General features: G+C 44.3%; 1 protein-coding gene across 1 annotated transcript in view; it reads right to left on the bottom strand.

Moving 5' to 3' along the window:
- Pxn (Peroxidasin) overlaps positions 1 to 16280 on the bottom strand; it is a 28644-nt gene that overhangs the window by 6356 nt on the left and 6008 nt on the right. The window contains exons 3-8 of the mRNA XM_043213782.2: positions 3272 to 3487; positions 3125 to 3196; positions 2811 to 3052; positions 2053 to 2715; positions 323 to 532; positions 72 to 250 (exon numbers count right to left, since the gene is read on the bottom strand). Of these exons, the coding sequence (XP_043069717.2) occupies positions 72 to 250; positions 323 to 532; positions 2053 to 2715; positions 2811 to 3052; positions 3125 to 3196; positions 3272 to 3487 (1582 nt within the window). The remainder of the gene's footprint in view (positions 1 to 71; positions 251 to 322; positions 533 to 2052; positions 2716 to 2810; positions 3053 to 3124; positions 3197 to 3271; positions 3488 to 16280) is intronic.

Below are 16280 nucleotides of genomic sequence, written 5' to 3'. Positions count from 1 at the left end.
TGAGGTAAAGGAAAAGGACCTCAACAAGTGGCGGGCAAATAAAATGGAAAGTTTTTCCGGCTCAACTTTACCTGCAGTCCGTCCTCCGGCTGTTCGGCTTGGCATGGCAGCTCGATGGTGGTTCCTGTAATGGCCACCAAATTGCTCGGCTCAATGGCGACGCGCGGAGGCGTCTGGGATCGTTCCACCTTGATGGTTGCCTCGGCGCTCACCTCCCCGTTTTCATTTCGGGCCGTGCAGCGATAGACCCCTGAAAGAAAATGGGGATTCGAACGAGATGAAATGTAAACCCGTTTTGGGCAATCACTTTTATCCTACTTACCGGCGTGCTCCTGGCGGGCAGTGCTCACCACCAGCTCGGTGTTTTCGTTCTCCAGCAGGAGGTCGGTGCGGGCGCCGGGGATGAGGGGCTGGCCATTGAATTGCCAGTCGATGGTGGGCAGCGGATTGCCATCGGCGTCGCACTCCAGCACAAAGGCCTTGCCCAGTTTGATTGTTTGGTTTTGTGGTGGCATTAAAATTTCGGGCAGTTCTGGAGAAGGAAAAATAAATGAAAAAAAAAAGAAACCAAAAGGAAGAAATGCAACGGGTCGTATGAACGATTTTCTAGCAATTTTTGTGCTCCAAATGGCACCGCCAAACACTGCCTGTGGTTTTGCTTTCAGCAGGACTCGAGTCCTTTGTTTGCTTCTAACATACCCCCTAGCACCCCACAAAACACGCTCCCACGGGGCGTATGGGTAATATGCAATTCAAAATACTCTGCATACTTTCCGGCGGGCCCGCCATATTTATTTTACCCTGCTTATTTATATGCCTGTTTGTTTGTGTGTGTGTGTGTGTTTGCTTAAACGCGTGTTTGTCCATGTGGTAGTGTGTGTGCCAGGTTAATTATGCTGACCAAGCTCCACGCTTGACTGCTTAAATAGTTCATACGCCCCGTTGTCCCCACACTACTCAGCGGATAACCGCAGCTCCCTCTCCAGCTCTCTGGCTGGTAATAGTTTATAATTTTTGCACTTTATGTTGCACAAAATTTAACGCATAAATTTCGTACTTCATTTTCTGCCGACAACCACAAATTATAATGAGCCATTGTTGCATCAAGGCGTTGTTGCATCCACTTTCCCCTATCTCTCCGTCTGTCTGGAGTCCCCTGCCCCATGGGGGCAAACATAAAGCACATATATATGGCATCCTACCACCCAAGCTATATCCTTGTGCTTTCTATTGCGCAATAAAGTACAGTCACGTACAAACGCTTCAAATACAGCAATAATGAATGGAAAAACATAAAAAGCTCAAGTGCCGGTTTGCTTTTGGGATTAAACCCCTGTCGGGATGCACTTCTTGGCTCCTTGGCGTTTTTAATGAACATATCCTTAATGTTCGCCAATCCAAAACCCCAAGCCATTTATATTCTATGGCTATGTGCCGGCACTAAAAAAATTGTTTCTTAAATTGCATTTTTCAGGATGGAACTTTAAAGGAGTTCTTCTAAGTTGAGTGACTTATTTCAAAGTGATTCTGTGGCTCTGTTTCCTATTCGAACTTTTAAGCAATCACTGCCACCAGATGCTATCATAGTTGTCACAATCTACCTCCCACGGAAAGTATGGCAAGCTTCATCATCAAGTCCCAACGCCCCAAGCGGAGGGTGCAGGACATTCTGTCCCCAGCTCCATCCCCGTGTGGCCAGTGTGTCCTTTTCAGTCCCCAGCCTTCGGCTCGGTCCAGTTTCCAGACGAAAACAAATTAAATCGACTGCAAATTGAGTGAAACGCGACAGTTGTGACTCTCGGCTCGGTTGTGTGGCACTGGGATTGTGACAGGATCTCTGACAATCACTGAGGTCCTTTTAGCGGGGGAGTGATTTTCGAGGAAAGTGATTTTAAACCATATTTTTTTCTCTTGGGGAGAATTTTTAAAAGGGGTGTACATATGACTGATATTATCATAGATTTTATATTAAAATTCTACGCAAAACCCGGAATACACACTTCCTGGAGTACCCTCTCCAAATTGCATTCCCTTTCCGCTCCATTAACTCACCCTTCACCTCGATGCGGGCGGTGGCCTGGACATAACCCAGAGAATTGTGGGCCTCGCAGCGATACGTGCCGGCTGACAGCTGGGTGGGCTGGACGAGGACCAGGCTGCCGTTGGCCTGCAGCTGGAGATCGGGCCTGGACTGGGTCAGTTGGCGGCCGTTGACGAACCATTGTATGTCCGGCTGTGGGGAGCCGGAGGCGGCACAATCGAGCAGCACGTGTCCGGGTCCGTGAAGAGCCACAATTTGGTCGTGAGGCTGATGGGTAAATTTCGGTGGTGAGGGTGAGGTGACTGGCGAGGGTAACGAGGACGACGTGGGTGATGAGCCGGCAACCGCCCACACCTGGTTCTCTGATTCCTGCTCTCCTCCTCCTGCCCCAGCGTTATTACTGACCACCAAACGGACAGGTTGGGAATGCAGCTCGCCCATCTCGTTGCGGACTATGCACTGGTAGATGCCCATGTCTCTGGCGCTCACGCTCCGGATGAGCAGGCTCCCGCTGGCGAGGACTTCCGACCCGGTCTGGTCTTCTCCCAGTTCGTTGGTGTTGTGCATCCATGTGACCTGGGGACGTGGCAGGCCGGTTACTTCGCAGCTCAGCACTACCTCCTCACCACTCAAGGCCTGTATGTCCCGAGGAGGCACCAGAAATTGTGGTTTGGCTGTAAATGATATTCAAGAGGATTATAATTACAATATTAATCCTTAGATAATTTCTCAAAACTCTATGAATAAGAAGTCCCTTTCAGATCCCTACCACACTTGAAGTGCTGTTCGGAGAGGCTTCCAAAGCTCTGTTGCTGCAGGAGCTGGGGACTGGCACAAGTGAAGGTGATGTCCACCAGCTGACGCTGGACATCCAAGTGCCAGCGGCGCCACAACGAGTAGATGCCGCAGTTGCAATCGATGGCATTGCCATCCAAACGGAGTCGCTTCAGGCTGTGCAATCGGTTGAAAGCATCCACAGGCAGTTGGGTAAGCTTGTTCTTGAACAGCATCCTGCAGAAGAGACGAAAATCAGAACCTCCCTCACCCAAAAAAAAAAGGAGAAAGGAATCATCGTCAACTTACAGGCGATTCAGGCGCGGCAAGTTATCAAAGAGTCCCGAAGGCAGCTGCCAAATGTCATTGTTCTCCAGGGACCTGAAATGGTAAGCGGTGAGGCGGTAAGGCTATTGCTGGACGAGCTGGATCCTTAATTAAGGCGGGTTCACTTACAGCGCCTCGAGGCGTGGCAGTCGCTGGAAGATGGTGGCCGGTAAGCGGCTTAGCCGATTATTGTTCAGATAGAGGAACCTCAGGGCCGGGAGTCCGTTGAGGGCCCCATCCTGCAGGTAGGCCAGCTCGTTGTCGTTCAGGAACAGAGTCGTCAGCTGGGGGAGGCCGCTGAACGCGTTCGCCGGCAGCTCCTCGATGTGATTGAAACGCAAATCTCTGCAAAAATGTTGCCAAACGCAAAAACATGGACACAGTGAGTGAGTGAGTTTTGTGCAAAAGGAAAGAGCTGAATGGGGGAATCCGAGATAGCAGAACGTTTATCTGATGGATGGACGGATGGTTGTTCGATAGATGGGCTGCTGAAAATGGCTACACTGGATGAAAGTTGGAGTATTTTATCAAAGTCCTTTAAAAATAGTATTGTAGAGTATTGAACTAAAAACTCGAAGGACTAATAATTCTTTTGTTTCAGTGCACTGTATCTGCAACTTCAGAGCTCTGGCAGATGAGGGTAAATCAATTGTTGGTTCCGGCAAATTGCTGCAAGTTGCCAATGCCAATTCCCGTCATGCGGTCTACTGTACGTTGTCCTGTTGCTGCTCCTTCATCCTTTCACACCCGTACAGTCTCCACCTCATGGCTGGGTTAAAGCCCATGCAGCATTGTCATATGCAATTAGTGGCACAGAAAAGTCTGCAAGAGTTAACTCACATCCGGAATTCGAAGCTTAAAACAAAATCTAATTATTTTCTCTGGATAAACTCAGACTTATGGAATAGTATGGTGTATGTGGAGGAGGAACCCCTTTTGGATCGGCGGTGGCTTATCCGCCTCTTAGCACACTTGATAAGCCGTTCTAACGACATCCGCTTGATATGGCTTAGCGACAAACAACATGCTCGTTTTCACAAACATTTTGCACACATTAAAAATTAATTACAAAAAGTTGATGCTCGCATAGTTTACGGCGACAAAGCAGCCAAGCGATAAGCCATAAGCCGGCTACCCTGGCAACTCGGTACCCGCCCTCCCAAAAAGCAAAGCAAACTGTAAATATATATACGAGCCATATAGTGCCATAGAGAGTAGGGAGCTAAAGCCACCGGATTGAGGTCTTTTCGCATATGCAGAGCTCATGGGGCGCTGCCATTAGCAACCATGCAGTGAGAAAAAGGCATATTTATAGTTATAGTTTTAATAATATTCCTTCACTATATGATACCCGGTACTTCTAACATACATGGTACTTCATCAGACCTCTCAAAATGGACTATAAGATACCTGGTACTTTTATAGAGCTCTTTTAAGGACATTTTTACTATATGATAGCCACTTATATGATAACCTAGAAGCTCTAAGAATATTATATGATATCCAGTACTTACGAAGACCTCTTAAAATTGCTTATATGAGACCTGGTACTTCAGATCTCTTTTCAAAGACTACATGATAGCTAATACCTGCCCTGCATAAAAAACTTGTTAACAAAAATTAATAAGTTGACAAACCTCTTTTTTTGAGTGCAAAGGTTGCAGGCTGGAGTATTGGTGGCATTGAGTTAAGGATGTAGCTGCAACAGCGGTAAAAAAACTTTCTAATCAACTCGTGAACTTTGTAGCTATTTGCTGTTGTTGCTGCCGGCATTGCTGTTGGTCGGGCTAAGCTGGTTGCAAATTCAATGCGGCAGCGAAAAACTTTCTTCTTGGCCAAAGTGAAAATTATACCAAAAATTTTAGCCACTGCTGCTGGCTGGTTGCTTCTGCCTTCTGCTGCTCTGCCTTGTGGCAACATCGTTTACCGCTGCTGTCTTTGTTGCTGCGATAATTATGACCCCGTTTTTGCTCGTTTTGGGGTTTCCCCATATTTTTTTTTTTTCTGATTTTTGTTTTGGCTTCGTTGTGGCCAGTAGCAACTGGAATTGGAGCCCCCGACTGAAGTTGTCTAAACAGAAATTATGTTTTGTGGCTACTGTAAACATGCAACGCACAAAGTGCAACCAAACTAACTAACTACCAGCAGCGGTAGCGGCAGGGGCAACAGCAACTTGCAACTACAACAACTCGCAGCCCTAATTGGTGTCAGCATTCGCTCTGTCAGTGTGTGAGTTTTCAAATTGCAACTAAAGACGAGGATGCAACACAGGACGAGAAAGGCGAAAAACACACACACATTCCCACTTACAGAGGACCTCTTTCTACCTCAGGATAAGAGAAAACAAAAAAGGCAACATAAACAAGCAACTACAACGAAAACAACTTAAAAATCCAGAACAACACTAAAACCACTCACACGTAGAGCTTGAGGCCCCGGCACAATAATAACAAGAACCACAGGAGGTGGGTGGTTCGGTGGTTTGGTGGTCGGGTCGTTTGGGTGGTTGAGTGGGTCATGCATGCGCCCAAATGGAGCCACATAAACAAAGCAGCCACCTAGCCACCTCAGACCTGAGTTCGGTTTCTGTTACGGTCTTGGCTCTAGTCCTGGCTCTGGTCCTGGCGCTCGTCCTGGCTCTGGTTTTGGTTTTGGCCTGATGAAAGACCCAAGTCCCGAGGCCAGTCGACCCACTGCCATCCTTGTAACCCCTTCGATGGGATCTACACAGAGAATTAAGTTGTTTCCCTGATCAAATATTCATTAATCTGCCATCAGATTTTCATAAAAGGTTTTAATATTTTTGTTAAATAAATATGAGGATTTATTCGCCCCAGAACGTTAATTAATCCTTAAAGCTTCATTATTTAATGTATTATTTTTTCATATTTTAAAAGCATTTTTTTTAAAAGGTTATAGTGTCTCATATGAAATTCTAAATTCCATTCGAAAATTCTCTAAATTCCCAAGACGCTTTAAAAACCTTTTGCGAGTGCAGCAACTATAAGGTGGCAGCCACATGCACGTTGCGGTGCACGAAGGATGTGGGGCAGTCAGTGGCGGCCAGATGCCGGGTGGCAGCAACAATTTTGCAAAAGTTGCTCGCATTTCCCCCACAAGGAAGGAGGAATGTTGAAGGATGGGGCACGGGGATGGGGCACAGAGAAGGCCTTTGTGCGACGGCTGCGGCTGCTTGATCCACATTTTTGCCCACTTCTTGCAAACTCCATTAGCCCCGCCACCATCAGTCAACACGAGGAGGAACCACAGTGGGTCAAGTCGAGTGCCGGCAGATGGATCGGTCTAATTTGAATCAACATGGAACTCGGCTTCTTTTCAAACTTTGACTTGGAGGCGCCTCCCTCTATCTGTGTTGCTGTTTGCTATTTGCTCCGGGTGGTGTGAGTGGGTGGCTTCATGCACTTTAAAATTCCATGCCACTTTTCGAGTCACTTTCTGCATAACCACTGTGGCGCCACCACCCGTCCGGGTGACGTGTGACAAACGATGGTCCACTTCAATGTGCACACACATGGAGAGTGCGTGTCCGGGCAATGGGTTTCCGAGTTCTTGTCGAGCCTAGTTGGTCAGACACTGAGAGAATCGGGGGGGTACACCATCTGCCAAAGGCATGGTTGTGGGAATAGTGATACCGAATTCTTTTCAGTGCCTCCCGGGTGCGAGTGCCCTCTCAAGTGAGTCCATCCGCCATCTGCGGGGGGCGTCATGTCAGTTGCGCAACTATTTGCTCCAAAAAAAAGAATGCAGAGACACAAATAACTTGTCAGCTCCGGCATTCAATCGCAAGAACCACACCCGACCCCCCAGGTGCCACCTCTCAGCCTCCAGCCATCCCTCCCATTTTTGGCCACACCCTAAGACCACCTGACGGGATTCGCGTCATGTGTTGCCATGGCACTGTGATGGGAGGCGGAAATTGAATCTTGAAACTTCTTTTCAGCACTCTGACACTTCCGGCGGCGTGAATTTGATAATGACATTTGCATTTTCGCATTATTCGATATTTTCAATTAAATTTGCACAGCACAGCCGTGAGTTCCGTGCTATGTCCTGGCCGGGGACGTGCCCCAGCCTCCTGTGTCGGCCTCTGGATTTGATTCCTGGCTGTGCCCGGCTGTGTGCTTGGCCGTATCCATGTCTGCACTTAATTAATGCATATTATTGACAAAGGCTGCTCAACTCCGGCATGTTTGTCTATTCACGCATGCCTGCCCACGAGGGTGGACTTTGCCAGGACCTTGTCCCTTGGAAATTAGAAAACTTCAGGGCCAACAATCTGGAATTGTTTGTCTTTTACTTTTTATTTAAAAATCAAGTGGGAGGTTATTCGGTTTTTAATTAAACTGAACAAGTAGTCTTGAGTTGCCTAATAAAATATTATTTGAAGAGAGAATTGTGGCTTATGGTTATTTATTTGAATTATGAATAAATGGTACCTATTAAAAAACTTCCCCTAAGTACGCCCACGCTGCGTATGAGTAATTTTATTTCAGACCTTTTTGAATACTCTTGGAAATTATTATTTCCTATAAATGTTTATGTGGGAATTAAAAAAATAAATATATTGCAATTTGTAATTATCTTTAAATATTTTAAAAATTGATTTCTGGAGCATAAAATATTCGAGATTTAGATAGAAAAGATATCAGTTAAGTATCGCTCAGTATCGATAACCAAGAGATATGTAAATCGAGATTGGAAAGAAGGTAAGAAACAAATAGTAATTCAAATACTAAATGTATTTACTTAAATCCTAACAAAAACAAAGTTTTAAGAACAATAAACTCTTGGCAATTAAAAATATAAGGTCCACTCTATACACCGCAAACCCACACATCGCACATGCCATACGCAGTAATATTGCGTATACGCTTTGATGTCCGAATGACGAAAATTTATGGTCAGCCAAACTGGAGCCATGAGCGATATTTTAAAGCAGCCCAGCCAGCGCAGACAGAAAATTGAATGAAAACAATTAGCATTCTGTGGGACTTTCGGTTAACCCATTTGCACCACCCATTCGCCACCCCCCCTGCCTTAACCCTCGTAGGAGCATGAGGTGGAAAATATGCTGGGTGCTTGGCGAGCGTTAGTTAAGCTGTGTTTAGTGGCTTCACTAATTTGATTTCAATTAGTTGTCACAATTAGTGAAGGAAAAACCGCAGCAAGTAAATTAGTGAGGATTTGCTTAACAGGGGGTTAAGGGTGATGGGATTAAGAGGGGGTCGCTCGGAGAGTGGTGGTGTGTGGTGGAATTTTGGCAGTACAAGTTTGTGGTGTTCGCTTTGAGATTTCAGTCTGATTGCTTAAGACCGGAATGCGGTTTTTGAGGGTTTACAAAATGCTTAATAAGGGCGGTTTGGTGTTCCTGAGGTATTCTACCAGAAATGTAGTATTTGAACAAAGAAACAGTCTGCAATTTATATTTAAATAGGGATAATCCCCCTAAAGAAAATTTATTTAAAGTTACCTCTTCTGTTGTTTGTAATTTTCCTCCATCTCCATCCCTTTATCTGCGATATCCTTTTGCTATAAAGCTCTAATTTTCATGTTCTTATATGCTCTGAAATTGGATTCTGTTCGCTTTCAACGTCAGTTAGTTTTATCATTGAGTCAGTATATTTTCTAGTTCATTGCATTTTCATTAGAGTTAACGCTCACGCTTCGCTTTTTATCCGCGCACACATTTTACACCCCCACCCTTTGTATAAAGTATGCAACATAAACAAGGCTATAAACGTGGCTAAGAGGGATGGGTTGGTTGGGGATGGGAGGAGCAGATGCCACCTGGGTGCTGGTGCTGTTGCTGCTGCCTTATCAGCGGCATCACTAACACCCTGAACAGAACCCCGTCTCAGTGGCAATCCTCACCAGGTTGTAAAGGTGATTCTGGCTTTGTTGAGCTTGTTGCCTTGCCGGCCTGCTGCATGTTGGAGGCTCTGATTATGATTTGTCTGGCTTACCCACCTGCAATCAGAGTCCTGAGAGTGTGTGTCCTACACTCCTCCCTCAGCCTAAGCTTAGGCAACATCTTATGACGGCTCCTGCTCTGGTGCCGTTCTAAATCCTTTTATGGTCTGCCATGGTCCCCTGGCTGCCTTTATGGCAAATGTGACAATAAAAACATGATTTAACTTTGGCCTGCCGCACACAGGCATTCACACACGCAGGGCCGCAGATACCACACGTACACAGTGAGAAAAAGAGTTTAAATATAAGGATTTTTTTAGTTCTTTCAGATAATAGTTGCAATTAAGTCTATTAGTTTTAATGGCCTATCTGCAGGTTTACTCTGATTATCATTAAATAAAATAATTTAATATTTTAAAACTATTTTTTTTATATTCCCCTATCCTGGCTCAGATTGCACATTATTGTAATAACATGGCTTACAAACACGCAAAAGCAAAGGCAGCAGAAATAGCAGCAGCAACATGCTCGGCAATATAACAACACCAGCAACACTAAAGCAGCAACAGCAACAACAATGAATAAAAGTGCCTGCAAGGATAGCAAGTGGCAAGGAGCAAGGACCAAGGAGAGGAAGTGGCAAGAAGCAAGCATCATCCTTGCATGCCAGGACACACACGGTTGGGTTGCCCAGGTGATTTCCCCGACTGACGATAGTCAGAAGGACTCATGACAATTGCTGTGCCTCTTTTTGGAATCTCGGTGTGTGTCAGTGTGTGTGTGTGTGTAATGTAATCCTTCAGCCGTTCAGAGCTTCCCCTTGCCGTTTATTTTTGCCGTGCCCAGTGACATTTTATTATTATTAAACAAAAGGCACCCGCCTACCGACGCCCGCCTCACGGCAGGACCTACTCTCGGCTCTTGACATTGTTTATTTGTGAACTGAAGAGGACGTAGGGGGTTCAGCTGTCAGTCAGGCAGTCACTTTGTCAGAGGGTTAAGGTTGACGGGTTAAGGGGCTGAAGGGTTGAAAAGTGACTGGGTCCCTGGGTTAAAGTGCAGTTAGTTACCGTTACCCAGGATTCCTTTCCGGAGCTTATTTTCGAGCCTCTACAGCTTTGATTTAATTTTCGTTCTGTTTGCTTGGTCCAAATTCGGCTCACTTCTAGCTACTGTATCTGTATCTGTATTTGCAGCTGCCAGTGTATCTGTATCTGCATCTGCATTTTAGCCAGCCTGGGTGTGTTTGTACTAAACTGTTAATGTAATTGTGTCCAGTTAGGACTGTTTGAGATACTTAGAGCACTTTGCGTAATTGGCTAGGAGTGTGCATGCATAAAACGTTTTGTTTGGCTCCGAATTTGTAACAACAAAGGACTTTCGACAAAGGATCATGGCTTACGGAACTCAAACTACTTCGGAATGTCCTTTGTCAGTATCTGGGGAACAATATCTAAAAACTCTTCTACGTAATTGCTTGACTAGGCCAGATTTGGGGCCAATAGATCACACTTAATGGGTTTCACCTGCGCCGGAAAAGTTCAACAGTTCAACAGAAAGTAAACTGCCAAGCAATTAACATTGTTTCCCCAACTGACAAAGGACGAAACTTTTGCTCGGCTTGAGCCCTTGAGTTCAAGTCAAGCAACTTTAAGGATTTAGTGCGGAATCTGTGCCGCCAAGTGGACTGTGTCCTGATCCGCCTTTGGCCAAGTGTAAACGATAAAGGACTCTATCGCCCCCACCACTGACCCCGGATCCTAAGCCCGGAACAGGACAGGACATTCCGGAACTAGAACTGCAGCAAGAACATTTTGTCCGCTCACACGGAATTGATATGTGGCCTGGCTTTGCGGCGACTCCCGGCTGCATCCGCTGCTGGCCCCGGCTTTGTTGCACTTATCTGACGCTGCCGTTACGCACAAGTGGCAAGCTAAATGGCAAGTTGCGGCACATGGAAAAATATACAGTGTTTTTGGCTTATTTCTTATTATATTTTGAGGTTTAATGGGCAAGGTTTTTTAATATTTTCCAGCTTTAAATTCTTTAAAAAAGTTATATCATTAGATTAGAAATTCACCCGTTTTTTCTTTAAGTGCCTGGAGGCTACCACAGAATTGTTATATTCAGTAATTATGTCCAATAAGCGGCGGAGCATGAAGCGAATCCTGCCATCCTGCATGGCTTCACCGCACCGCACCGCCATGCCACACACCATGCAACCCCCTCCCCGGAAGGAAAACGTTGTCGTTAATGTTGTCGTTATGTAAGCTAACCCAGTTTTAGCGTCGACATGGCATTTCCTTCCTTCCTGTTCCTGCGTTAAATGCAATCCTTGAGCGAAATCCGCAAGAAAAGAATGAAAGGCGCCCCACTCAAGGGCGGTGGGCTGAAGAGGTCCTGGAAGGAGTGGAATGAAGGAGAGTGAAGCGAGGAGAGCCTGGATAAAGATTGCTGACTGCCTGACACGCCAGACTTGGCCAGAACAGGCAGCAAAAGTTAAGCCACGTGCAGAAAATTCACTTCCGAGCCACACACACTCTCACACTTGGGCGAAAAGAAGCAGGAACAGGATGAGTGCTGGAAGAACAAGAGAGGAATCTAAACTTGCAGTGCATACTTTTGGGCTGCCACCGAAAGAAAACTCCTGACAGCAAAAGAAAATCAAAAGGAAGACTGCCGCCAGGAAGGACAGAACGAGAAAAGCCCTCAGAACCAAAATAAAAAGAAGCCAGCCTGAAGCAGGAATGCCCAAGCTACAAATTTTTTTCTGGCCTTCTCAGGTTGCGTCCTGGACAAGCAAAGAAGAATGCCTCCTCAAGAATGGACATTGATTCGGCATTTTATTTCAACCACGACAACGATGAGCTGGTAATACTTTCATTTAATTGTAAGAAAGTTGAATGGCGAAGGTATACCTTAATAATACTATTTTTGAACCAAAAGGCTTCCAGGACTTTAATGTTTTGTTTCCAGTACATTTTGAAGCTCCGAAAGTTGCTGTTCCTCACTCGTGAAAACGGCTCTTTTTGCCGGAAAAACACTCTTTCGAGCGACACTTTTCAGTTTTCTTCGGCTGCTAATGTGTTGTGCCTCGACTGCTCCTTTAGCTCGCCCACATCCTCATCCTATAAGTGCTGCAGCTCATCCAGGAGCTGCCGGATCAGAACCCAGCACTGCATCGACATCCCTACAGGTGTAAATGTCTCACAAGTGCACTTTCCACACATGCAATTTCAGGACTCCCTCAGACAGAAGTCCTGTCACCCCCTCCCCTCACCGCCCTCATCATGGCCCTCCTTAAGCTGCTTGCCGCCTGGCCAGGCAACACCTTCATGGTTAAAAGTGGCCACCTGGAGGAGTCCTTCGTCCTCTGCCTTCCGCCCCTTACCCTTTCAAATAATTCTCACATTTTGCAGGCAGCTCAGTCCTTGCACATTTTCCCACCGACGTGTGTGTATTTTTGTTGAAATAAATTTTATTTAAACTTTCGCTGCCGCCGGTTGTGTTTTTTGCCTCGTTTTGTGCAGCATTTTGGCATTATTTTTTTTTGTTGCTCCTTCACAACGTGTGAAATTCAATTATACAGCAGATTTATATGTCGAGCATGGAGCAGGGAGCACTGCCAGTAGGGCTTTTATTTGAGAAGCCGAAAAAAAAGGATAACAGGAGCCACACCACGCCCACACATACAATATATATGCGATATAAAAATGCAATGAAATCAGTTCGCCATTCAAGTGGAAATGGTTTAATATGCGTATAAAAGGCGAACATTACCCAAAGCCACTGCTGATGCAGTTTTCTATTTTAGATACGACTGGGATTTATGCTGCACAAACTGGATATGATATAGTTATTCCAGCTCCTTTATATGCCAAGACTGGCTCTTTAAAAAGCCTTAAATCCCAAGTTCTTCCTGCGTATAGTTAATGTTAATTTTGTGAATTGGCTTGCCACTCACATTTGCCAAAATAGCTTCAAATTTGCTAGCATATTACGCATACTCTCTTCAATGCTCTTCACAGTCTTCTTGAGATCCTTTCGGTCTCCAGCATTTACATTAACATTATTATGCATCTGTCTGGACCAAGTTCCGCTCCCCGGCTGTATGGTTGTCGGTCTGCCACTTGTCCTGGACTTGCTTGGACTGCTTTTGCTTTTCGATATTTTTTTTTTGGTTTTATATTTATACCCTAACAAGGGTTAACTTGGCCAGATAAAGATATACTTAGAGATATTTGTTTATTAATATTTATTTCTTGTAGTTTTCTTTAAGGTACATCTTTTTTTGGAATTTAAAAATGACATTTTTATGGAAATACTTTACTAATTGGTAAGGGCATTGCACAGCATGCTTTCCTTCCTTAAACTGTTCTTTCTTACTTTTTTTAAGTTTTGGACTGCTCGATGTCTGTTGTTGACTCTGGTCCGGCCCACACGATGACTGGAAGCTGGAGGTCTCACCTGGAGGTCTGGAGAAAGATGCTGCATTCAGTCCTCGGCTTCCGCTTTTTATTTGCAGCTCTTATTCCTTTCCTTTTGGCTTCGCTCCGTTGCCATAGCATACTTATGGGGTGCCGCTGCTGCTTCTCTGGTCGAGCTTTGCTTTTGCTTTTCCTTCGAGGCTACATGCTTCTTATGCTTGACCGTCTTCTACACTGAACAAAAAAAAAACCAACCCAACCAAAAAAGGACTCTTCCTGTCCTGGCAATTTATCTTGCTCAGCTTTCTAGACATCCTGTTTTCAGTGGCTTGTTCTGTCTTCTGTGTCCGTTGCACATGCCGATTGCTCCACTTTGACATGTTGCCGGTTGCAATCGCTGCCCCTGCCCCTGGCCCTGCCAATGCCTCCTGGCACCCCTCTCGACCCTTCTCTCCTTCTCCTCGATGGCAAAATAACTTTGCTTATAAATTGTGGCAAGTGTTTGTGTAGTGATGATGTTGCCATTGCTGTTGTTGCATCTTCCTATCTTGCTACTTTGCATTCTTTGCTCTGCACTAACGAGCATGCGAAATGACAAAGCGTGTGGGCGTTTTGGCATGTGGGCGTGGCGCAGAAGAGCTGCTGCTGGCAAATGAAGCAAGTGCCACTTTGTAGCATTAAAGCAAAGAAATTGGCAGAGGCAAAAAAAAAGAACAAACTTTAAATGCAAATTGCTCGCCGTGACGGATTGGAGAAGGAATCGAGAGGCAAAATCAATAGAGAATTTTTCTCTGTCAAAGGGAAGAAACGCAGTCCTGCAAACCCCAGGCAGCCTGGAGGGAATCGAAAAATCCGATCTGCTATTTGGAATCTATATGCATTAAAGATGCCACTCGATGCCAATCTCTCTCCACATTTTCACATTTCTCGATTACATTTCTCCATCTGCATTTGACAGTGAATTAAAAATGCATACGCCGTGCTACTGGCAAAAACTTCACCCTTTAGGTATTATCCTTTGCAAGTTGCGAAACTTTAATCGTCCCCCAAAAGGTAACGCCCATGTCGAGTTGGCCACCGAATGCTGGTCTACCGCTTCATTTGCATAATTACAAATCATATTACGTTTTTCAAAAGGCCTCCCCTCCCCACATATGTAATTTAATTTTATTTTCATGTTTCGTATTTCATGCGAGTGGGCAAAATTTTCGATTTTCATCCTTTTTTTGGCTGAAAATATGGCAACAATTGAAAAGTCAAACCAGAGGGCAAAAACTTTAACAACAAAAATATTATATTTCACAAAAGTGGGTGGAAGTGGAAGTGGGACTATTGTCGGAGGTGGGCATGGGGAGCACGAGGCGGCAGACAGCGCGAAGAGGAGACGAGTGCGAAGTTTGTATGCTCTTTGATTGATTGGTAATTGAATTGGAAATGCATTTAGTGGATTTGTCGTTAGACAAACGTGGAAACATTGATGGATGGCTGGAGAGCACTAAGTTCTTCCTCCAGCGAAAGATGGGGAATCCATTAGGGCGATTTTAAACTATTTGATTGAATGGAATATCCACAGAATTAGTAGGTCCCTCTATCTGTTCATTTGCGAGGGGTATACCTTTGCCAATATTGCTCAGATCCTTGAGCGGAATACCTTAACCCTTTACATGGTGGTGATGCAGATCTGCATCATACCGTTTAAATTCAATTATTTATCAAACTGCGTTACAAAACTGTATAAAAACTTTTTTATGCAGTTCAGAAACTTTCGTTTTTTATATAAAAAGTGTTGATCACTCAGAATTCTGTCCAATACTCAACAGGTGATTACTTTTTCAACCAATTTGGTGAATGTGGTAATCTGAATTGGTTGTGCAGTTTCTGACCCAAATTTAAAAAATCAAAAGAAATTGTATAGTTGATTCAATTAATGTTTAAAAACAGGTAAATATTATATTTAGTTGTATATTATTGAGTTTTTGTGTTTGTTGCATTATAATACAATTAAATCATTAATTTCGCTAAGTTTAAAAAATCGGTTTTTTTTGCTTTTTGTAAAAAAAAATTAAGAAAAACCAACCTTAAAAAAAAAATAAAAAGAAGTGTATTTTTTATTTTTACTTATCTACCGAACAAAAAAAAATCGGAGTTATTGCCATGTAAAGGGTTAAACGATTTCCGATCCTTAAGCGCAATACCTTAAACGATTTGTAGTTTTATTCTCCACCAATCTGCATCGAAATCCCACAACAAATTTTTGGATCGATTTTTTTAAATTTTTCCAGGGGGTCCCCTTCGAAAAATGTGAAAATGCATGGTTGAACATTTTGGCCCTAAGCAAAGGCCATATCTTTGCCAATATTGCTCCGATCCTTAAGCGGAATACCTTAAACGATTTGTAGATCTATTCTCCACTAATCTGCATTGAAATCCCACAACACATTTTTGAATAGATTTTTTTTTCAATTTTTCCAGGGTCCCCTTCAAAAAATGTGAAAATGCATGGTTGAACATTTTGGCCCCAAGTGAAGGCTATATCTTTGCCAATATTGCTCCGATCCTTGAGCGGAATACCTTAAACGATTTGTAGATCTATCTCCAAAAATCTGCATCGAAATCCCACAACAAAATTTTGAATCGATTTTTTTTCAATTTTTCCAGGGGGTCCCCTTCGAAAAATGTAAAAATGCATGGTTGAACATTTTGGCCCCAAGTGAAGGCTATATCTTTGCCAATATTGCTCCGATCCTTAAGCGGAATACCTTAAACGATTTGTAGTTTTA

Source organism: Drosophila bipectinata, chromosome 3L (genome assembly GCF_030179905.1).
Source record: "Drosophila bipectinata strain 14024-0381.07 chromosome 3L, DbipHiC1v2, whole genome shotgun sequence".
Lineage (NCBI taxonomy): Eukaryota > Metazoa > Arthropoda > Insecta > Diptera > Drosophilidae > Drosophila > Drosophila bipectinata.
The sequence above is the reverse complement of the archived record's forward strand: the minus strand, read 5'-3'. Positions and strand labels throughout refer to the sequence as shown.